At 41.4% G+C, this 25,251-nt stretch overlaps 1 protein-coding gene across 15 annotated transcripts in view; it reads right to left on the minus strand.

Moving 5' to 3' along the window:
• The window catches only part of LOC309713268 (calcium/calmodulin-dependent protein kinase type II subunit gamma), a 41,529-nt gene that overhangs the window by 15,364 nt on the left and 914 nt on the right, over window positions 1-25,251 (minus strand). For 11 of the 15 annotated variants that reach the window (XM_082544778.1, XM_082544767.1, XM_082544768.1 and 8 more), the window contains exons 2-13: window positions 23,764-23,858; window positions 14,151-14,210; window positions 10,854-10,908; window positions 10,635-10,700; window positions 5,553-5,625; window positions 4,332-4,434; window positions 3,798-3,881; window positions 3,402-3,496; window positions 2,827-2,949; window positions 2,596-2,679; window positions 1,381-1,423; window positions 525-587 (exon numbers count right to left, since the gene is read on the minus strand). In XM_082544778.1, the coding sequence (XP_082400904.1) occupies window positions 525-587; window positions 1,381-1,423; window positions 2,596-2,679; window positions 2,827-2,949; window positions 3,402-3,496; window positions 3,798-3,881; window positions 4,332-4,434; window positions 5,553-5,625; window positions 10,635-10,700; window positions 10,854-10,908; window positions 14,151-14,210; window positions 23,764-23,858 (944 nt within the window). The remainder of the gene's footprint in view (window positions 1-524; window positions 588-1,380; window positions 1,424-2,595; window positions 2,680-2,826; window positions 2,950-3,401; window positions 3,497-3,797; window positions 3,882-4,331; window positions 4,435-5,552; window positions 5,626-10,634; window positions 10,701-10,853; window positions 10,909-14,150; window positions 14,211-23,763; window positions 23,859-25,251) is intronic. The other 4 variants (XM_082544775.1, XM_082544779.1, XM_082544773.1 and 1 more) reach the window with 1 other exon arrangement.

Genomic DNA, 25,251 nt, shown 5'->3' on the forward strand with positions numbered 1-25,251 from the left:
CCTCAACATCCAACTTTCTTCCTTTGTCCCATCAAACCCAGGTCTGACGATGGCAGCACGCCAACCCAGCTCTTGCCGGCCCCCTGCAATGTGAGTTCCCGCCCCCAGGATACATGCCCCTCCTCATCCCCTGCCCCAGTCCGCCCTGTGCGAGCACAGAGACGTAAGGGGTCAGCTGGAGGTCAGGATGGAGCTTGCTGGAAGTGACGCCATAACTAAGTGAAGATGAAATGTGGGTTACGAGGTCACGATTGAATGGCGCTGATGTGTGAATGTAAAAAGCACTTTTTAGTGCAGGCTGACGTAAACTCAAGTGAAGCTTATTTACATGATTGCTACACAATACCCCTAAATGAGAAAAATCTGTGAGGGGATGCATGCTTGTGGGTGTGTATGTTGATGAGGATGCTTGCAAAGGCTGCATGCAGGATTTGGGGAATGGTGATGAGGGCCAACCCTGTCCCATGAAAGAAAATAGTTGTGTATGTAAAGAGGAAGTGGATGGGCGTGTCTCTGGGACGTACCTTCCTGAGCCAGTGAGGCCGTGGAGGAGGCGGCAGCAGCAGAGTTGGTATGCTGCCGGCCCACTATTGGATAGAAATGCTACAGTTGGGAGGGGCTAAGGAAATTATGCAGGTCGATCTCATGCTGTTCAGTCATGGGCCGAGAAAGCTACAGGGGGTGCTGGCTACAGCCCAGATGCATCTTAGACTTTGATACAAACGGGCCAAAGCAAAGACGTGCACCCCTGTGGATTCCTAGGCCCAGGGTTGAAATCATTAGCCATCGACTGACCAATTACTTAAAGGCTGAGAACAAGGCTTCAACGAAAACAAGTCACTCTCAGCAGGCTGAGATAAAAAACACAGAATCTTAATAGTCACCTGGTTTTATAACACCACACTTTCCCCCAAACATTAAAAAAGAAAAATCTCATTAAAGTCTAGGCTTCGTTCTCTCAAACATGCTCCATGGGCAGCAGAAAAGAGGGACACATACGCGCGCGCACACACATACACACAGGGAGAGATACATTAGCACAGACAAGGACATAACTGGCACCCACATATAATCTGGAACAGATTATGACAGAATATCAAATTTTAGGCTGCTAACATACATGATAATGCACTCATAATAATTCAGTAATACAATATTTCTATCATATCACAAAGAAGCTTCGTGTTTCAGTTCAGTTTAATGTTGTAAGCAAGCAAACTCCTGGGCGCACACAAAAACATTGTTATTTTGAGAATGAGTGGGTGAGCGTGCGTGTGTGGTGGGGGGGTTAAAAAAGGTGCAGAGGACTCTATCCACTTTCCTTCCTCCACTCCCTCTGCATGTGCTGCGTGGGAGGCTGAGGGCGAAGGGCACACCCACCTGAGAAGTTTCTGGACACCAGCATGGTGGTGAGAATGGCTCCCTGGAGGAGGAGGAGGAGAGGAAGGAGAAGAGAGAAGTGAGGGGAGGTATAATGAGAGCATGGCGTTTTTCTTTATTTACTTAATGTTGTCTGTAAAACTCTGCCTAATGTTTAAAATAAAAAAAAAATAAAAAAAAAACCTTGTATGCTGTCTGGGGAGATGCACCTTTAACTGTACATTCTCACATCTCAAAGCCCTATATTCCTCTATGCAAATTAATTTAAATGATGTGGCAAAACAAAATAGCTGATACTTGAGGCATGAGTTTGCATCAGTGGCAGTGAATGCAAACTACAGTAACTGGAGCTGGTTGACATTTAAAATGTTTCCAATAGAGGGGGGAAAAAAAAGCTGAGGTTCTCAAAAGTGAAATGTTCATACGCAGCAATTTAGAAGATCAAAGACTTTGGCAGACATGTGATCTCAGAGTTTGGCTGATAGTTTCGATGGTTGATATCAACCCCTCAAAGCAGCATAATTTACAAACCGAAACATTTTAAACCTCGCAATCCAAAATATATGTCGAAATGATATAATAGACAGGGCAGGTTTCAACAGCTTCACAGCAAATGACAATGAATGAGATGCACAGCACAGCGAGTTAAAATATTTTCAATAGTCTCCAAAAACAGACGCATAGAGTGAACTCGAGCTTTCCAACACTATTGCATTGTTACATTTTAGAAATAATCGTCCAAACACAAGTTTCCTTATTTTTGTGCTACGTTTCTATGCTCACACAATAACTAACTCATGAAATGTCACGCACAATAACACCCATATCACAACTACATTGCACAATTATCTAAGATACACAACAATATCTGTGTAGCTTAACATATAATACACCAAACAAGGGATTAGTTACTTATTCACTGCACTGTTGTATTGTTGTGTCTTGTTATTATTATTCAATTCAGTTCAGTTAATCAGTTATATCATCTTTCTCTGCCATGTGCCCCGTTCGAGCCATGAAATGCTGACAGATCAAAGTGGAATGATGAATATTTTAAGAGCACCTACATCTTTTAATAAAAGTGTTGACTGATAGATCACATCTCCCAAGAGGAAGATGGTATACTTCCACGCTGATATTTTGTCCCAGCCCTTTAAAACCACAGGATAAAAAAAAGTAACCAATCAAGGCTGGTTTAAAGCCTGAGAAGCCTACCTTGAGTTTTCGGCGAGCATTGAACTTGCGGAGACATTCGACTGTTTCCTGTCTGTGCATCATGGACGCCACTGTAGAACGGTGCTGTAAGGGGACAAAAATGGAACAAAATAAGTCAACAGATTCTCAGGGCAAGTATGAATCCGAGTTATAGTTATGTGACGGCTTTAATATGGTAAATCCCTAGGTTTTTCCATAATGTACTCTGTGGTCATTTAGGTGAATACTTACGCAGATCCATGGGTGTTTGAGAGCCTGTTCAGCAGTGATTCTTTTGGCTGGGTTAATTGTCAACATCTGGTTAATCAGGTTCTTTGCCTCTGGGGTCACCGTGTCCCACTCTGGAGACGGGAACTGAGGAAATAGGAGAAACAAGTGATACGTCAGTTGTGAGAGATTTCTGGTCAGCTGATCAAGTGGGTTTCTAGCAGATCCATGCCATATGGAAACCAGTGCTTGAGTTAACTCCTTAAAATAGGGAAGATTATGGGGGGGGGGGGGGGTGGAGTCACAGAAAACATGCTGCAGTTTTAAAACTCAAATCCCTGCAAACAGGCTGAAAAGTGACTTCATTATTCATCGACTGAGAGAGGAGAATACCCCTTCTCTGACTCTCACACACTCTCTCTCACACACACACACACACACACACACACACCCCTCTGCAATGCGTCAGGAAGGCCCTGATAGGATCAATAGCTTTGGACCACATCTCAATTGGACACTATTAAATGTTCGAAAACTGCTTAGCAAACCCCTGCACTGCACCCATCACACCTAACACACACACACACACACACACTTACATCGTATGCCCCAGCTTTGATCTGCTGATAGAGTTTATGTTGATCTTCGTCCCAGAATGGTGGATATCCCACTAACAAGATATAGAGAATAACACCTGACAGGAAACAAAGAGGTGAGAAGTGATTCAGCAAGATCATGTTACAATACCATTTACCGTGGGCAGCAAAGAATAAAATCAAGACAAGGAAATGCAACAGTAAGAAAGGGAAAACTTAGTTATTGCAACACTTTATGAGCACAATGAAGTCACCTCTCTGAGAGAGGCTGCAAGATCATCATGCTTTTTTTTATGATTCCCATTAACCCCTACGAAAACAGTTTTACTTTTAAATGATACTTAAAAGCTGTTGAATAGGTTCATTCGACCCGAGGCACACACAGGTGTCAAAACTCACCACAGGCCCATATGTCCACAGGCTTGCCATAAGGGTCCTTCCGCAGGACCTCAGGGGAGAGATAGCCAGGAGTGCCTGCAAACCCTGCCCAACAGATAAATCAGAAGATACAATTAACTCCCGGTAAAGGCTACTTTCATGCCGTTATATAAACAGCTTAAATTATAGCGACCCGTATGAAGGGCCAGATTATGATAGTGTAGAGTCACTAGCAAATACCCATTAATCATTTCATCCCCGCCACAGAGTCAGCCAAGTGCTGGCAGCTTGGCTGTTAGCCAAGACACAATGACCTAAGCATGACCTGGAAAGTGGCAGTGAGCCTCTTAATCAATGCTCCTGCAAATATTCTGTGGCTTCAAAGCAGCAGATGTGAAACTATGTGGCTTGCTGTATGAAAGAGGGCCTGTTCAGCAGTGATTCATGCCCGGTGTAGGAACTATCAAGTGCTAAACACCCAGATAGAATAACAGATCAGGTAAAGGACCTGCTCATTTGATATGCGTGTTTGTGTCACTGTTTTTGTTTTCTTACCAAACCAAGCCTGCTGGTCCCCCTGCACTTCAATAGCAAGTCCAAAGTCTGCCAGCTTCACTGCGGCTCCCTTCATCTTACTGGCCAACAACAAGTTCTCAGGCTGAGACAGACAGACACACACACACACACACACACACACCGCAAAGCAGAGATCAAGACAGTGAGAGACAGGCAGTTAAAGGCACTCTTCAGTAAAGCCTTTCCTCAGAAATATTTATATTTGATGTGTTTGACACAGCATGTGGGGGTGGGATAAAGGTGTGAGAGCGTGATGGAGAGACAGAGGAGGTAGGGAGAGGATAAGTAGTTGAGAATCTCCCCAACACCTTATATGGGCATGGGTCCGTAGCCATGGAAACCACTCGGGAATCATTTAGGTAGAGCTGCAGACTGCATGCTAAATGGAAAGTGTACTTAGCGCGAGGCGGCGTGTGTGGCAGTTGTAAATGGCCGTTGTTTGGGCAGCGGGACATAAAGGGCTGCAGTAAAAAGCCCACTCAGGATAAAAGGCCAACAAATCAGACAGGCAGCGCTCGAGGTTATTCTCTGACATAGTGTGCACACGTACAAAAGCCGCCCACATGTGTCTCAGACATCCCTTGAGATAGCGGGTTTTTTTCCCTACCCCCCTGCCCCTCACTTCGTAGTTTCAAATTCAGTACATATATTATTAACATCTCATCAACTTAAACTGGGTTAAACGTAAAACTGCAGGCAACAGAGAAGCCATCCTCATCCTCTACTCTTTACATCTCAACCCATCAGCAATTTGGGACAAATCAAATCTCCTGACGCTTGAAGGGTGGTGTGATGTCACGCTCGTCTATGCCTCCGCCCAAACACAGCCCCCTCACGAGTGAGCTTGTGCACGTATGAGCTCTTGAGTCCTTGCCATAGGTGAGACGAACCCTTCCACGTGATCATGACTCAACATCTCTGTGCTCAACACGAACATACATCATGTGATTATGCACGCGCAGACACAAAAACACACACAGTCCCGGTCAAGGACAGGCAGGATGACAGATCTGACAACAGACAGAGGAGGGCGGGGGCAGTAGACGGCAGTAGAGCAAAAATTGCGGAGAGGGAGAGGAAGAGAGATGGAGCAACTGAGAGCCATCTGTATGTTGCCATGGCCACGAGCAGAGGTGTGTGTGTGTGTGTGTGTGTACATGTGTAAGAGTGTGGTTGTCATGGAAACGGGCAGCCACTCACCTTGAGGTCTCTGTGCACAATATCATGCTGGTGGATATGATTGACACTCTCCAAGATCTGACTAATGCAGTGACTACGGAGAGAGAAGAGGGGACAGAGGGAGAGAGTGAGACGTGTCAGTCACCACCCTTCATTGGAAAAAGAAAAAAAAAACACCACACATTTACCCCACATGACTCGCCTGCCAGGCAGAAAAAAAAAGGATGCATGGTATTGCCATCATTAGAGAAAAAAAAAAAAGAACACGCCCCCAACAACGAGACATCGTTCTTGATCACTGTGACAACTGGCAACATGAAACTGGAGCTGTCGCACAAATGGATTACATATTTTCCAGAGATAGACAAAAAAAAAATAAGTTCAGACAACCTGCAGCGTTTCCCACAGAAATAGATTCTATTTGTGGCATGTAGTGTGTGTGCTCCACTGCAAGTATTTTAATTGCCCAGTCCCTCGTGACAAATACGAAACAGCATTCAGCGTTGTATTCATTGCCTCTTCAGTTAACCTCTTGTCCCAAGAACCAACTCCACTGCATCAGACAGCACTGGAAACTGTGCTCCTTGCTTTGCTGCACAGCCCTAGTCACATCTGTGTAACAGCAGAGCCAGCGCTCCAACCTGCTGCAGGTTCTGGTTGAAGTAGCTCTCTAGCTTGCGACTGATCTCCAGAGCAGAATAAGGACTACAGTCAGCTGAACTCCATTTGACCATTGGGCAGCTGAATGATTCAGCCCGGCGGCAGTCCTATTTTACATGCACGTTTGTGAGACAAAAATCATACAGTTTGAGAAAGAAGAGAAAACGAGCTTTACCGAGTTATTTGGTGTATCACAGCAGCAGAAAGCATTCAAAAGGTACTGCTGTCTGAACACAGACAGAAAAATCTGTCCCTGGCTAGATTTGACCATGTGTGTTTCACGTTAGCGTAACTCCTCGACCAGTTTGGGCCAGAGAGAAAATGCAAATGTTTCCTGAAAAATGAGAATTATTCTATAAGACAGCCAAATTACAAAATTCTTCCAAGTAGCTTATATGATCCTTGGGTTAAGGACCATATCGTCCTAGTATGGAAAACTGGTTGAGGAAAACAAGAAAACTTCTAACTAGCTAGCAGCTAGTTAGGAGTGATTTAAGTTTCAGTATAAGACTGAGGCGAAAATGTCCCCCAGTAAATCAATCACGGACAACCTCACGTTCTTGGACAACTGGAAAAGAAAATAATGCTGGCAAGGCTGCAGTTATCATACCTGGGCAGCCTGCCAAGTAAAGTCTATGTGTGGGAAACACTGGCTTTTGAGTGATGAATTAAACATTTCAAAAAGCGAGATGTAGTGATGGAATGATAGCCAAAAGACCCAGCTATAAGCGTTTTCCAGGCAAAACACTAATACTGCATTGCTACAGCTTTTGGAAAAAACTGCACCTTTTTGACTTTTAGCTGTATTTTAAAAAGCAGTATGAACACGTCACTGTGGATATAAAGCTTATGTAATAGACGCTTGACGGCCAAGAAAGTTAACCAGTTAAAACAGTTAACTCGATTGATTAATGAGCACACTAGCTGTTAATTGCATCTCTACCGTGATCCCTAAAAGCAATCAATTTTACGTTTCAAACCCATTATCCAGGTAGAGTAGCTTAAAGAACAAATACTACGTATCTGATGTGGGAAGGCTTGAACCATCCAGTCAATAAATCTGTATCCCAGTAGCAATTCTAATAATGGGGGCGGCAATTCAGCTGCCACCGATATCGTTGCCATTATTTCTCAACACTGGCTCATAAGCATGTTTCACACAATCCTGTGGAGTGTGTTGGCACATTACACGTATTCTGAAATTTTCTTACATGCCCGTACAAGACCATCCTCTTACTGTTGTACACACTGTGGCACCGGGTGATGATTTCACTCTCCAATGTTCATGTTCAGGTTAATGGGTCAGATGTCACCTGCCTACAAAGAGTGAAGCCCAGGCTTAAATCATATGGCTTGGTTTCTGTGGGTCTGTTCACAAAGACCCCTACGCTAACTGCAGACAGAATTCATAATCTGCCCACCACACAGCCACAGGAGGATAGTGCAAACAAAGACAAAAAGATTATATGAGACAACACCAACAAAATCAAAGAAAATCATGTAAAATGCCAAATAAAATTTCACAAGTTGCCAAGGCGAGGTCCCCTAAACACATTCAGTGAACAGTAATACAAGTCTTCACATCCGAGCAGACTGAACTGGCGTTTTTTGCCAGAACTGTTGGCTGACTGTGCAATTGTTTCAGTATTATTTGAATGGTCCTATACAACGCCTATTTTAAGACAAGTTAATCTAAACTTCACATGTCTGAATGAGGTCACTAAAATGCACAGATTATTCAATCTTATCCACAGTAGGTTATTACACACAGACTACAGACAATATAACCTCACTCCTATATTTGCTCTTGCAGCCAACGACGCAACATTTGCTGTGCTCTGCTAGCTGAGACATTTTGGAGAGTGCTACTCTCTACCCCTTTGCACTCACTTCTAAATAATATAGCAGTGACAAGGCTGGATTACACACTTTCTAGCTGATTGATTATCACTTGCTTACAGAGCCGGGAGGGCGCTCGATATGACAGTATATTTTTAACAAATTTTCATTTAAACGTCACAGTTTATTAAATCAAAACAAAGACAAATAAACAAAACAAAAAGAACAGAACTGCATTTTTACTATAATGGGGGGGGGGGGAAACAGAGTGAGACATGTGATTAAAGAGAGAAGGGGGAGAGTGGGGAACCAATGAACTTGTTGACAAGTAAATGCATTTCCTGATAAGAATACCAGCAAGCCAATTACATGCACCGCTGTGTGCTTGTGTGTTCATAAAATGAGAGTATTTATATATTTAATAGGATTATGCTGTTTGTCTGCAGTACCGTGTGTCTGCATGCAAAAAACCCATATCCCAAAAACGATTGGGCTATTAGTAAGTCATTTAAAACTCAAATGACTGAAAAACAGTACACAAACAACACAATGTTGAGAATGAGGACGATTTTTACATATATAAACACATCCATAGCACAGCATGTGAAAACAAGGATAAAGTTGAAAATTTGTTTTGTTTTCCTTAAATTTCCAAATTTGAAAAAAAATAAAATAAAAATCTATGTATCTTTCTTAACCTTGAAGATGCCACATTGTCCCAGTCTTTAAATTATTGTGGTTTAACACCAATGTAAATAGATAAAGACTTCAGTCATGTCAGCAGCTTCATAAAGGGGGCATATTTTGCCGTGCACTGGTCTGGTTCTACCTTTAGGCATGTGTGTGGTTGTGCTCCAGTTTTGCTGGACTTTGTTTTTGGACTACATAACAGTTTTGAGAGATTCCTCAGACAGAGAACTTCACCTAAACCACAGAAATACAGGAAAGCCTGGTTGCATCATTGCTTGGCAGTTTTTGTACACAGCCAGATTCTTGGTCTGAATCTCTGACCAGCCTTTCCTGTGCTGCGTCACATATTCAGATTATAAAAGCCAGAAACAAAACAAAAGCTAGGTTCTGAGCAGAAGGCTATTAGATTATTCTGTTATTATATGTTACCTTATATATGTAATCAAAGTAGTTGAATTAGAATACTGCTGTAGATCATATTATACCCTTTAATATAGAGTGTGTGATCTGTATGTAGTTTAGTTCTCATTATACTTTTGAGTTAAAAGAACATATTCACTTATTAGTTTATTAGATAAGTGTGCATCACTCTGTATCCTTGATCTGCTGTGAATGTGTTACATGCTTAATTGTTGAAACATGAAGAGAAGATTGTAAGCAGGAGACTCTGTGTCTAAGGCAGGGGAGACAGACAGACCACATTCCACAACCCCACCTTACAGAAAGCAGAGAAACAACTGCCGAGGTCATAACTTAGGCGCTGTAACAGAGAAAGAATGTGATGTTTTGGCTTTTACGACTAGATGGGGGCCACTAGAGACTATAAAAAGCTGAGCAACCCGTCACCATTTTGAGACTTGCTGTGACCCTCTTCAGGCATGTCTCCCCATCATGATGGTCCTTATGCTCTTAAGTGTTGAATTGTATGGAAATAAATGATTGTTGATTGAGCATAAATACACCGAGTATTGTCCTTCCTTCAGCCCAAAGATTCAAAGAATTGGGAGATTTCAACAAGGCTGAAGTACAAAACTTGGTGTAATATCGCACAACCAATGAGGTTAACAGGTCAATAGCACAATTGTGCATATTAAGAGATATCCTCTATTTTAGTAAAAATGGAGAATATCACCACATTAATGATTTTCCCATCCAGTATTTTGCAAAAGTAAAATCATTTCTGAACTTAAAATGGCAAAGAAGTGGGAATGTCAACATCTATGACACAGAATCTTAAATGATTCAGACAATCTGAAAAACCTCTCTACAGACGAGGGACAAGGCTAATAACTAAGATCGTCTGGCCTTCAGACAAAATGTAAATGAGAAGCCTAAGAACACTTTCTAAAAACCAAACACCATTCTCAGTGAACACAGAAGCAAAGAGCATGTCCTGCAGAGTAAAAAGTGCATCTAGCTTCTTATTGGCACACAGTTCAAAAGCCAGCATTCCTGATGGATTCAACAACGTTTGAGGGTGCTTTAGTGCACGCAGCATCAATAACTTGCACATCTGTGAAGGCACCTAAAATGCCAAATAATGTATATATTTAGGTTTTGAAGCAACAAATGTTGCCATCCAGTCAATGTCTTCTCTTTGTAAGACCTTGCTTATTTTCAGGATGACAATAACTGAATTTAAATGAGCATAATGGTGCAACAAACCTGACATCCACTGAAAACATTCCAAACTGTTGAGCAGCTGAAAATCCTTTATCGAGCAAGGATTTTACGTCACATTTTTGTTTTTTGAAGAGGTGATAAAACACAATTATGAACATGCCAGTCAATATGTTTTCATTGCACCATTTTCAAATTAATATAGAATTCAAATCAGTTGCAAATCATCACATTTGTAATTCTTTATATTTTACAAAGTGTCTGGGAAGAGCAGCTTCATTAAGGGGCGTTTACCTGGCGTCAGCCTCACTGTAGTACTCCCTGGCTACAATGTCTTCAAAAAGCTCTCCTCCTGTCACCCTGTAAGGGGAAGGGAAGGAAGAAGGGTCCGAAGAAAGAGACGGAGAGAGACAGGGAGTCAAATAACAGAGAAGTTGTTAGCATACACAAACAAACCGCAGTCACACGCATGGATAAAATGTCATTGTGTGTGTGTGCACAGAAGATACTCACAGGTCAAAGACTAGGTAATGAAAGCCTTCCTCTGAAATGCTGTCATGGAGTCTCACTGCAAGAGAGAGGGTGGGAAATGAGACTGACAGCAGCTAAGTGAAAGACATAAAAAAAAAATAAAAAAATAAAAAATAAAAAATACTGTTCTGTTCGGCTGTAAAGCGTCACGTAAACTGAAAAAACAAAAAAAAACAAAGCTCAAATATAAATATGTGAAGAGAAGAGAGGCAGACATGGAGAAAAATAAATGTCATTTATGATTGTGATGTATTGATTCTCCTTTCTTAACCACAGCAATATGAGCACACCCAATGATTAGGCAATTAGTGAGCACTTAATTCAACCATACTCTCCCTGCAATTACTGCAACTGAGTGATGGTTTCTGGAATGGACTTTGTTTGGGGCAAAATTACTGGTGGTTTAGAATACATCTTTATAATGGACACAGTAGGGTTAGCATGCAGGAGCGACTATAAGCAACTGTAATTGTAGGTTGTGATAGCATTGCTTAAAGCTATGTCTGACCAAAACAGTAAAGCCCTATCAAAAGCCCACTTTTATCCAAATTAAGTGATTATTATTTCAGGTTTAACATTACTTCAAACATATTTGGTGATAGAGAAAGTACATAACATGTAACATGTACATGTATTTAGACAATCTGGGGGAGTCTATGATAGTTGGTGGTGACTAAATAGGAACCATGTGGAGCAATAACAAACCAGGGTATATGCTAAACCATTAGATTACTTGGACACCTCTAAACAGGGGTATTTTGTCCCAAGCAGAGAGCAGTCACTCATGCACCCTTTCCTTCTTTTTACATGTCCACTTACAGGGTTTTGTTTTTCTGTTTTTCTGCCTGTTTCAGGTACACAACATCCTCATTCTTAACAAGAAAGCACAAAACAAGACCCAACGTAAACCTCTAAAATAATTAATTGCAAACAAAGACCTACAAAGACCAGAACCAGTCTAGGAAATGTTATTTTTTGTGTTTCCTGATTGCTGAGCTATCCAAACCCCTTGGTCTGAAACAGAAGTAGCGAAAGCACTAATGAGTTCATTCTGCGGTTATGCAGTAACCACGGCGGCTCTTAGCTTGTCAACTTAACTAAACAGCAGCAGAATGACGAAGCAGGATCCAGGCTGCACAATCCACGAGTTACAGGATGGGCCTGAGACACAGCTTAGGTTTAGTGTCAAGAAAGAAACTTATTGTTATGTAAAGCGAATATCAGTTGTATAATAAGATGAAGTAGGATGGCCCCTGCAGCAAGAAACAAGAGCGACTGTTCTTTACTCCTCCTCCCATCTTCTCGCTCTCCCTCCATCTGTCTCCTACTTCTGCTTTCGTCTCTCCATCTGTCTCATTTTCGTGCCCTCTTTTGTCTAAAGTTTGAACATATACGATGCTAAAATATGCCAAAAAAAGGGGAAAGGACACGAGAGCGAAATGTATATAGAAAGGGAAAGAACAGGAAAAGTAGGTGAGGGACAAATGAGTGCCGGGGAGGGGGCTTTTCAGAAAACTAGGACATGAGGAAAATAGAAATGAGCAGTGCAGTGAGAAAGATGTCATTGATTTTGTCATTTTCCCCTTTGTGCCCTTTACCAATCTCTCCTGAACATCTCTATGAGATGTATAATTCATGTCACTGCAATATGAGTTTCCATCAGAAAGGTAAATAAAATAACTAAATAAATATCACTATGTAAAGAAGGCAGAGAGCACTGCTCACAAGTCAGCTTTGATGATCTTAATTTTTCCACACCCACACACACACACACACACACACACCCCAAGAGTCAGCTTCAAGGCAACCTTCAAGGCATCTTCACACATGCAACATAGGTCTAAACCTTTCTAGATGGTCCTTAACCTATTAGCACCCAAGCACAAACTCCATGTGATGTCGGATTGAGCTGAAGTGTGAATATCGCAGTTAATAATCTGGTGCATTCATCGTTAGCGAGTGGGCGTCACACGTGCTGCCTCCTGTATGTTCTATCTATGCAGCTCCCTCGCCTATGAGTATTTCCAGTAGTGCGAAAGTGTTTGAAGCAGCCTATTTCCTGCTGTGTGCTACATACAAGGCAAAAAAAGAAAGGACTGTGGAAAATATCCTGACCTGATTTTCCCAAAAACTGACCAAAGTTCACGCACAACTGATTCTGTGACCTCTTATTCTGAATGGCACTGCTCATATCGTTTGTTTTTAAATTAGCGACGGCGATGTCATCAACAAATGTTTCTGTTATCATTTATAATACGCCATAACTTCCACGATTGCTACAAAGGGTAGTTTTTCGCTAGCAGGAAGTGGTGCAAACGAGCCTGATCGGTGTGTCGTTAGTAATCTAACAGCCAAACATTGGTATAGGCAAAAAGTTGTTATCAACCCAACAATTCAACCGCTGCCTACCGCAGAGACATTAGAGGAATGGGTGATGGAGATCTCCAGAGATTATTTCAAAAAATGAACAAAATGAAACCCTGCTGCTGCAAATAAGATACGACAGCAATGCTCCAGGAAACGATTAATCTTGTGATTTGATCATCACAAGCACAAGCTGGAAAATAAATACATTAACTCAATTCATGTATTTATTTTACCACTCAGTGCGTTCTTTGTGATTCTGTTTATTTCTAATGTGACAGCGGCACGTACAGTTACACATTACAGCGTATTCAAAGAGTCTGTCCTATAGATTAGTAATGGAGATGGTCACCAGATTAAAATTAAAGGGATTTTATTGATTTACAGGTATTACTGATGGGAAAAGAGGCCTACAGTCAAACCTTCAAGATCAGTATCTCCAGTTTCCTTGAATTGCTTCATATCTGTTCGGATAAGATCCATCCTGGATGTAATTAGCATGCTGACTCTCAAATGATCCATCATCGTATAGTTGACGTGTCTGAGTTAAACATTATGCCAGTGTTACTGGAGTGTTTATTCTGTTTTCTATAAACAGATTATGAAGACTTTAAGTGCATTAATTAAATATTCCAGAAATCCTAGCAGAACCACAGTATGTGGTATGTGTAACACGCCAAATGATCTATTACATAAGAGTCACCCACTTGCAGCTCTGCTTTGAAATACCACAATATTATAACAAAAATATCTTAATTCAAGGTCAAATCACTCGCTTTTCTTTCCTCTTATTTCTTTGTATTTTAACAACCATTTCTATTTACAAAGACATCTTAAGCCTCACAAACAATATTTCTGAAATTCTCTGCTGCAGATAACGACTACAAGGATTGCATTAATTGGTCAGCTACTCACCAATGTTGGGGTGTTTCAGGAGACGGCAGATACGAGCCTCTCTCTCAAGCTTCTGATGATCTGTGTAGACAAAACAAAAAAGGTTTATTCAAATTCAGCCACAGTAATAAAGTATTTAATAACATAATATAATTTCCACTTGAGGAACTTTAGCAAAACATATGTTCAGCTGTACAAGATGGATAAAAATAACTAAACACCTATTAAGTGACCTGAACATTAGCGTTGAGATGGGATTTACTGAGGTTAGCAGCTGATGATCATCTAGTCTGCCACATTAATTTTGCACTTCCTCCATGTTCCAAAAAGTGATGTGAAATATTATTAACATTTCAGATGTTTTATGATTAAGGGAGGTAAAAGAACTGGCTCTGGTAAAACAACAGACAATATATTATCATAAATAGGTATTTAAAGATCCTGACAGAAAAAGCTAGAGCCAGTATTTGTGACAATGAGCCGATCTGTTTAAGTCAGCTATGCTGTTCTGGGTTTACTGTCCCGGTGCATCAGTGTACCGTTGCTCACCGATGCACTGTCGAATCTGACATTGCTTTATACATAAAATAATAATTTCCTATACCTTGCTCATAGTGATTATTAGAGCTTTAATTTAATTGGTATATGTAACTAATTCTATATTGCTTAAGTATACATATCAGTAAAAGAGTTAATCCCTGAAACAGTTATGTAAATCTTCATAATTCAGTTATTTTTAGAAATACATACAGGAAAGGTAAGGGGAGTCCAAACCATGTGACATGCAATGCTTCCTTGGTGGAAATGAATGGGGGACAATGTGGTTTTATGGTGTGGGCCTTCACCTGCTAGGTGCTACATTATCACCAAATGTTTGGAACAATGTTTGGTTTTTACACACTGTGGTGTTGCCAACAATATACCCATTAATGTCCTGCAGTTAGAAGAGAAGGGCCACCTTTTACAAAGCCCCAAGTATAGCACACACCTTCATTATTTATGTTCTCTCCATCCCAAATAAAAATTTCAGTGCCTGAGACTAGAGCACTAGAAAACCAAGGCACTCATGTTCCTTTTAAAAACTGAGCTACAGATGTTTAGTATTAAAAAACTACTGAGTCATCGGGCGCTTTCCTGGGGAATTACGATGTATGGCAGCTGTCAGTCATAAAAGTGTCTCTGTATGCAAATATTTAAATGAAGATGTGTTTTATGTGCAGAAAGAATAAAGTAAGCCAACACTCATAAGCAGTAGCAATACAGTCATTTGCATGTAGAGACAGTCTCCATCTCTAAAATCTAACAATATGAATTAAAACTGAGCTCCAGTGCTAGCATTTCTGCACATGTGGTTTTAAAAAAAACACACACAATCAAACGAAGAAGTCTGTCTGTAGCAACAGGTGCAGCGGTTTGCATGCATGTGTGAGTGTATGTGCTACAGGGTTTAGTGTGAAGCTCAGTTATGGACAGTGCAGTATTTGCACTTTAGACAAAGATTACACACCCGCCTCATCTCCAAACCAACATCCTTGTTTGAGGATTTGTCCAAGTCATGTAGCAACGTGCGTTTACACGAGTGTGTTTGTGCACGGTTTGCAGGTCTAAACCACACGATACTTTTAAACTACTCCATCTAATTACCATGGGAAGAGGCCATGCAACTGCTGAGGTCAGAGGTCACATGGGGTAACTGTAATGAAGAATGACTCAGTGTGTGTGCTTTATCACTGTGGTGAAGCCAACTCAACTCCACAGCTCCATGGCAATGACACCACAGAGACACAGACTCAGTAAGATTTGCATTCATTTCCCCAGCGCAGCAACTACCTCAGATAAAATTCACATGCTGTTGCTGAGTAATCAACTATCACCTTACCCAGCTGTTCTTCTATATTGCAGTATAGCGTTCACAGGCATTACAGCATGTTACTATAAAAGGCAACGTTATTGTTCTGCAGTTTTCTAGATGGTCTCTGGCTGGCATTTCTACCAACGCTGACAGATAAATTATATTTACAAACATATGTTATAAACGCATTATAAATGGTTGCCTGAAAAGCAATTAGAACAAAAACTTTATGAACATGCACCATATGACCCTTGGCTTTTGAGTCAAGATACATCATACCTAAGATTTAAGAGGTTTGTTTTTTTAAATAATAATAATAATAAAAAAAATGGAGATTAAAAAAACCCCCAAAACAACAATGATGGGCATTATCTAGTATGACTTTTGGTTTCTGGAGCTGCAGCCAACACAGAGGCAGAAGGAATACTCCAAACCAGGAAAAAAGTGAAAGGTAACCAGAATTGTTAACTTAGCTCGTCGTCAAGTTCAACAAAAACCTTCCTGAGTAATACACCAATACTGCAAAGGCTTCTCTCTCAAACCTGCCGGACAGGAGGTGTAAATTTGCAGAAAAACGTAAAATCTTCCTTTTCGATCTGCTTGTTTGAACAGTATGTTATGCTACCAGTTCTGTTCCATTTTAACATGACACATCTTTTCAGATTGTTGTAAACTTGGCTCTAGGAAGACAGCATTTTTAATCCACCTATGCATAGTTAATTGAGGTTTTTATAGAAAGATATTTGCTGCTGTAGATATTACTGTTGCTGCTCTAGAAACTCAGTTTAGTTACTTATGAATATAAACATATCCTATTATATTTAAAGCCAAAGCTAGCCAATAATTTAATATACAAGATGATTAGAAAACCCCCAACCACCTCGGTGCTCTAACCCAAGCACCTACGCTCTCCATAAACCTGGGAAACATTTTGAATTTAAGTGTACAATTTATGTTTGTTTATTGTACTTAATATCGTCATAATGAAAAGCTGCAGACTTCACATCGTGAAAGCCTACTTTCTTTGCTGTATTCAGCTCTATTTTTTTAACTTGCTGAAGATTTGTTTGTCCGTCCTCCTGCACCGTGCTACAATCTCTTTTCCACGAACCTCCCTGTTGTCTCGCTACAGGTGTAGATTTCCCTCATCTAAGAGAAAGCGAGTGAATAAGGGAGAGACCTGAACCACCTCCTAATTACACCAGTGACGCAGGACAGAGACAGACAGACAGAGAAGGAGGGAGGATTATATGAAACGTCCATTTGCTAGAAGAGGATCACAGCTCCCCTGTGTGTGTCTGTGTGCATGCGCACGCAAGCTTCTGTGTGTGCGTTTGTGTACAGCTGTCTACCCTGGTGCAGTGTCACTGCAGTGCTCACTAATTCATTCAATCTCCTTATTTGTTGGTGCGAGAGTATGTGGTAGAGGAAGACAGGAAAGAGAGGGCTGGAGGGTAATTACTGGCACTTCCTGCTGCTCTCTAATTGGCCATCTGCTTTGCCATGGGGCGGGCCCACAGCCATCTTACATCAGCTGAGAAGGATGGAGAGGACCTGACACACATACGCACACCCCCCCTCTTTCTGCCACACAAAGCTGACAATCTGACTGAAGGCTTGAGGATCCAGTTCAATCTGTTTCAGGCAAGTTTACATCCAAAATGTTAGGACGGGAAATACTGACAAAATGACGGAAACGGTGTCAGTACTGGTTACAAAACCTTATTTTAGGGGTTCGTTATTTCAGATAAGTTTTTACTAGTAGGGGTGCAACGATATTCGTATCGATGTTGAACCGTTCGATACAGTGCTTTCGGTTCGGTACGCGTATGTATCGAACAATACAACATTTGTAATTTATTTTATCAACTTTCCTTCTGACGATGCTGTCTGTGTGGAGCGCTCAGTGAATCTGCGTTCGACTACTCCGCCTAGGCTGCACTGTCGAGCGCAGATCCACTGAGCGCTCCACACAGACAGCATCGTCAGAAGGAAGAGCGCAGGGCACCTCCCCCACCCTCATTCAGATCTGGCGTTTGGAATTATTTTGGTTTTCATGTGACGTATGACCCTGAAGGTAAGCGAGTCATGGACTAAAGTAAAACAGTATGTTGGATGTGCCATGCAATGCTCAATTACATGGGTGGGAACTAGTGTGTTAGCGCAGTTAGCTCGTTAACGTGTTGGCCGTCTAGCCCCATGCACGGGGCGATCGGCGGTAGCTCGTTAACGGAGATTTGCCGTGTTGTGGTGTTAAGGTCATTTCAACGAGATTAACCTGAAAGCACTAGTGGGAACACAACGAATATGACTGCACAATTACGCCGACATCATCCTAGTGCAAAGACAAAAACAACAAGCATGCTACTAACTTTAGCCGAGTCATTTAGACAGCTGTTAGCACATGATTCTCCTTATGCTGCTGAGAATATAGCCCAGAAGAAGCGGATAGTATAGCTTTTATTTTGGAAAGAGACATTTCTCTGTAATAAACTCTCTTTTCCAAAGATGCATGATTCCTCAATCAGATACAGGGCTTGCAATATCGCTAGCCTGACGTCCTGGGGCTAGCGATTTTTTCAGTCGGGCTACCAAAATCTATCTCTGCCCTGCCCGTCAGGCTATTGTAAGAAGGAAAAATATATGTCAATGCTTTTGCATTCTTTCAGAAATGTAGCTGGGTTATTATGTCATTGGCATCGGTGAGCCACTGTCAATATGTGACATATTGAAATCGCGTTTGAATTTGCGCTTGTTTTTTTGCTTTCACTTTGCAATCGTGCGAACTGTGTATAGAGAGCGACAGCACTGATCTGTGAGTGATGATAATTTGTGCACCAATTCCTCTGACATCGTCTTATTAATCGTTAGCTTACTATGCAAACATGACAAGTGAAATCTCCCGCAGCTTAAACATGTGAGAGGTTGATCACGCAGAGAATCGCTGAGCTTATGTGAGTCCGTGTGTAAAAGCAGCAGGATTTATATTTGACTACGATGACCTGGATGACTGAGAACCTTCACAGACAGATATATATTTTAGTTCTGCTGAGCCAAATAAGACAGGTCAGGGTGAAGAAGTGACAGCCAAAGAAAAGCTTACCACAAAACGGAGAAGTTATGACAAATCAGACTATAAGGCAAAAAGAAAGTGCAGCTTTATGGTTTCATGGACAAAATAATTTCTGTGGCTGCGATATGACAAGCTAAATAACCAGGGCTGCACATAAGTGGTCCGCAGGTGCGCATTCGCTGTCAAAATAAAAAACACGCACAAGGGTTAGGGTTAAATTTAAAAACTGTACTTTTGAGTTAAAATATATATTTATAATTTTAATAAATGACAAATTAAAAAGGCATGAACATTTTTTTGTATCGAAAAAATATCGAACCGTGACACCAAAGTATCGAACCGAACCGAACCGTGAATTTTGTGTATCGTTGCACCCCTATTTACTAGAGGTGGTTCTGTGCTGCTTATTTTTCCTAAACTTGTGGTTTAAGAATTAAAATAATATACGATACAATTAAGATATAAAACTGTTTTTCCTGTTCCTTGAAAAGTATGGCAAAACTTGTCCTATAAAGTAGAAATGTTCTCAAACAAAAAGCACACATCAAGTAAAACATGTACTATTTCAATAAGAGACACACGCACAAAAAAGTAATCATTAAATAAGCCGTGCTACACACACGCAACATGTTGCCCAACATGTTGCTTCTGAGAAATTACTTTAAAGCCACTATCAAAAAGAACGAGAAGGGAGACATAACATTGATTCGAATGTCACTGGGATATAATTAATATATATATATATATATATATATATATATATATATAAAAAACCAGTTCCCCCAACAAAAGGTTTAAAAAGCTTTTGTCTGATAATACTTACCTACTATGCATGTGAAGTTTTACCTCCATTTCTAATAAGCATGTTATTGTATGATAATAATTAGAAACGTCTGCCACCACACAGCTGAAACAGTCTCGAACCCCTACTGTGTGCACGTGTCAACGCAACACGATTGGCTAATTTCCCCCCCCAATCTGACCATTTACTTCCTCCTTAAGTAAAAGCATAAAAGGTGCTCAAGGGAGTCTGAACTGTCATTTAATTTCCCTACGTCATTCAGTCAGAAAACATCGCTAATATGCAATCACCAGCCACTTTATTAGTTACACCTTGCTAGTACTGGGTCGGACCTCCTTTTGCTTTCAGAACTGCTTTAATTCTTTGTGGCATAGGTTTAACAAGGCCCTGGAAACATGCCTCAGACATTTTGTTCCATATTGACACAACACCTGTTGCACTACATCAAATAGGTGCTCTATCGGATTGAGATAAGGTGACTGTGGAGACCTTTCGAATATAGTGAACTCATTGTTTAAAAACAAAAATGTAAAAAAAAAAAACCCAGATGATTTGAGCCTTGTGACATGGTGTACTTTCCTGCTTGGAGGCAGCCATCAGAAGATTGGCACACTGAGGTCATAAAAGGTAGGACGCTGTCAGCAGCAAGACTTAGAGAGGTTGTGGTGTTTAGACCAACCATTTAAAATGGTTTAGTACCAAGGGCCCCTAAGTGTAAGAATAGCCCCCTAAACCATTACACCAGCAGCCTAAACCGCTGTTATAAGGTAGGAGGGATCCATGCTTTCATGTCGTTTACATCAAACTCTAACCCTACCAGCTGAATGTTGCAGCAGACTCAGACCAGCGAACACTTCTCTAATCTTCTTTTGCCCAATTTTAGAGAGCCAGTGTTAATTGTAGACTCAGTTTCCTGTTCTTAGCTGATATGGAGGGCACTCAGTATGTTCTTCTGCTGCTGTAACTGCTTTAAGCTTCCATGTGTTGTGCATTTAGAGATGCTCTTCTGCATACCATGGTTATAACAACTGTTTATTTGACTTTATGTGTCTTTCTATCAGCTTGATGCAATCTGGCTATGCTCCTCTGACCTGTGGCATTTTCACACCAGTCCCTGTAAACCCTAGAGATGGTTTTCTGGGAAAATCCCAGTAGATTTCTGAAATGCTCAGACCAGCCTATCTGGAACCACAACAATGCTATGTTCAAACTCCCTGGAATCAGCTTTCTTCCTCATTCTTATGCTCACTTTCAGCAGGTTGTCTACATGTCTAAATGTGTTGGTTTGCTGCCATGTGATTGGCTGATAAGAGATTTGTGCCAATAACTGGTTTAACAGGTATACATATCGTTCTGTAGGCAATTTCAGTGATTTAATACCTTTCATATTTAAATAAATTTACAGATTGATTAATTTTTTTAATATATATTTATGCATCATTTACTTGAAAACCATTTTTTTGCTCAATTTCTGTAAAAATAAATAAATAAATAAAAAGAGAAAACTCATGGAACAAAGAGACTTTATGAAAAGTAATTCAGAGTTCTAAGCCTCCTTCAGAGAGAAAACAGATGAATCTCACTGGTTTTCTGTTAACAACAACAGTAACAAGTGACTCTGGCAACAGGAGATGAGCCATGAACCAGCGATGAAATTGCTGAGCAATAAGTGCAATTTGTAAAATAGAGCAAGAGAAATCATTTCACTGGAACAATAATATCGCCCCAGGCCACTAACTGTAGGAGGAGAAGAAAAAAATATTAAAGTAGTATTAAAGCAGACCATTTGTGTCTCTCTCTCTCACACACACACACACACACACACACACACACACACACACACACAGTTGCTGCAGACAATGCAGCAGCCATCAACCTTCCAGTCACTCCAATCAACAAAATAAAACAGAGCATTCATACGGCGCAGATAGACTCATGCTACGCCAGTGCAGATTTAATACTTTGCATCACTTTGTTACATTTTTCACAATTTACCTCACAGTCTGTCATTTTAATTAATTACACACACAAATCTTTGGCAGCCAAACAAACCCCTACCCCACTTAGCTAAAGCTGCCAAAATGAAAACCTCCATTTCTTTACAGTGAGAAGCAGGTGGGTGTCACTGCCTACTGCGCATGCTGCTGCCCACTTGCATCCATCCCAAAGGGCCTGTGGACAAAACTATACCACAGCCAACTCCCTACATTTATCTATTCCCCCCGCCAACATCACCCACTTCCTTCCTTCCTTGTCTCCCCCCCCTCCCCCTCAGATTACTGCAGTGTTTACCAGAGCTTTGGGAGACTTACCCACCAGGCCATGCAAGAGGTCAGACTTGCCCTATTGGGCTTTAAAAAAAAAAAAAAAAAAAAGGACAGACAAAAAAAAAAGAAGCCCCACCCAAATCCTACTGGGCAAGATGCCTGCTCACGCACTGGCCTCCTGGTGTGGACGTTGTTGTGTTTGTGTGTAGGTGCATCTTGCGTCAGCAAGTCAAGACAGCCTACTGCAATACTTCTATTAGCACCAAATTCTCTAATTCATTCCTTTGTTCAGTCTATTGCATCTCCTCCTCAGTCTCATTTCATCTCCCTCCCCTGGTGTGGAGTGTCACCAAGTTTCTTGCAAGACTACACTGTTGAAAATCTCCTCCTCCTCTCCTGGCCAGCTTTCTTCTCCCCTGGCAAAAACACACATACGCACAGACCTACATTGTACTCCATGCCTCTGCAAAGAGCCAACAGTTTTCTGCTGAGCCTGTACTTTTCCTTGGTGGGACATTAATACTGGTAGCTGCCCTATGTGTACACTTGATGGCAGGGATAGAACAATAACAGCATTACAACACACTCACACAAAACAGACATACTCCATTAGTATAACTCCCGCTCTCTCTCAGTCTCCCTTTTCACACAGACACACAAATGCCATAAGACACAGACAACAACAGGGAGGCGCCTAAGGAATCCGTGGGGTCTTAGTGGTTGATGAGATACATTTAGCGTAAGTGGATTAGCCTCAATACAAACCAATCCCCCATTGCAGCAAGACGAGAGAAAGGCAATGAGAGAAAGGCTGGCTGAGAAAGAAAGAAAGGCAAAGGTATAACAAAAGAGTACAGGAAAGGAGAACAAAGGTGTGTGTGTCAACACCAGAAAGGAATCTGCAGCACTAATTTGGCCCATACAAAACTGAGAAAACCTGAAGTCAGGGGAGGTCTTGCCATAGTGACATAAGCTCCCGTCATCATTGCAACATTACACGCCACACCATGCATGAGCATGTGGGTGTGAACGTCTGCAGGGAGGCACACAAGTGAAGCAACTAATAAAATTCAGGTGTGGACTGTGCAGCAGCAGCAGCGCCAATCAATTAATTGTACAGCGGCTGTCTGCTCGCACCACAGAGGAGCGATTGAAAGTTATTTAATACCGAGTTTCTAAAGAGCGTTAGAAGATTCTGATAAGAACTCCCCACGGACACAACGACCCAATAAAAGATTTCCTCTGCAACTGGAATCATGGGACTTCTGTTTCTGCACAATTTCCAATAAGCAGGATTTTTCTACACAATATTGGGATATTTTATAACTTCAATATCTGTGGTAAGCCACAGCAGGAGGTGATGAAAAAACAAATCAGTGACAGAACTGCTTTTCAACAACACTGAATTTATGGGATTTATACAACGATATGGTGAAGTACCTTGATTTGTTAAGCATTAGTGCACTGGATTAGCCACAAGCATGAATTTAAACCTGTTATTTCAACTACAAACTGCTTCTGAATATGGTTTTCCGTGGCATCAGTGCGTACAAAGAAAATAAGCTATACTGCTCAATATTTATCACAAACAAAGTAAACGCACATCGGTGTCTGTGTCAGTGAGTGTGGTGTTAGCATACCTCTTGCAGACAGCTTCTTAGTGTTGATGATTTTTGCAGCATATTCCTGTCCTGATGATTTCTTTACACACCTACGCACCACTGAAAAAGCTCCCCTAAGAAGAAAGAACATAAACAACCAAAAATCAGTTCCATTTCAGACACTGCCTCTCTGGCACACACGCACACACACACAAAGTGTGACATTTGAAGCTGCATCTACATGTGGCAGTGGTTTGTTGTGAATACTAACAATCTCACCCTTTCCCCCCTTCTCTGCCCGTCCCTCTGTCTCAGACTCAGTTTTTTTTATTTTACAGCCATCATATACTACATCACTATAACAGGGGCAGTCAACCTGAAAAGGTGAGACAATCAAGCAAACCAGCAGTCATAACAAGCTTCTCAAGCAGCTATGAATATGAACGACCGAGTACTTTCTCTAATCTCTGATATGCACACAACACAATGCAACCTACTCCCCCCCAAGAGGAAATTCAATTTGCAACAGGCAGTACAGAGACTGGGCTGCGTTTCACACAACAATCGTCAACATTTAATACATTCACACTCACAAATGCACGCAAACATAAAAGGAAGTGCACACTACAAGACGCCTGCCACTCTGAGGAGTTTCATATTGACCTAGATGAATGCTCGCACAGTGGCTCTGGTGATTCTATGAGTCTGAGCAGTTACACAAGATGTAATTACACATGGTTTTCATAGCATCTGGACAACCTGCAGTTTCGGGCCCTTGAGAGTTTCCCTAAAAGAGAAGAAGGGCTCCTTTTTTTTTTCTTTGTTTTTTTTCTAATGCGGTGGATGATATATGGAGGGCTGCTCCTTTCTGCTGCACACTGCTCCCGGTCTCGATGATTCACCAGTAAATGAGAAGCGACAGGTGACACAAGTACAAGTCCGTGACTTGACATTAATAAGCTATGACGGAGCAAAATTCATTATCAAACAGGTGCAGAAAGAGAAGCCAGGGTAAGTGGTCGGTCTGCAGGAAGATCAGGGGCAGTGGAGGGAAGATCTGTAGATGTGTGCGTGTGTGCCAGTGGACTGGCTATGTAATCAGTGCCATCGATTACTGTCAATTACAAAGGACAGAGTGGAAGTGGCAGTTGAAATTAAGGACAGTGTATCTTTATACGGCCAGCGTCGCCCTGCTGTTGATTTGAGGGATAAAAGCCTTAGCCGGCCAAGAACAGCAGATGCTGTCGCTGCTGCTGGAGGGAGCAGAGGAGGTAGCAGTCTGATTTTTCTGCCGTCATCAAAATACCGAGAAAACACGTCATGCCTCTTACACAGTAAAAGCCAAATTGCCCTTGTAACCACCCAGAAATCACAGATCGGCTCTCTTACGGAGCCTTAACAGCGATTCATTTATTGATAACATGATGCAGGGGACAGCTGGTGCGCGGAGCTTATAGGTATTACAGTGCAAACATAAAAGCGGCAGAGCTTGGACCGAATAACTTCCTTATTAACTGATCCAGGGGT

This window comes from Aulonocara stuartgranti (assembly GCF_965226115.1).
Source record: "Aulonocara stuartgranti genome assembly, chromosome: 8".
NCBI lineage: Eukaryota > Metazoa > Chordata > Actinopteri > Cichliformes > Cichlidae > Aulonocara > Aulonocara stuartgranti.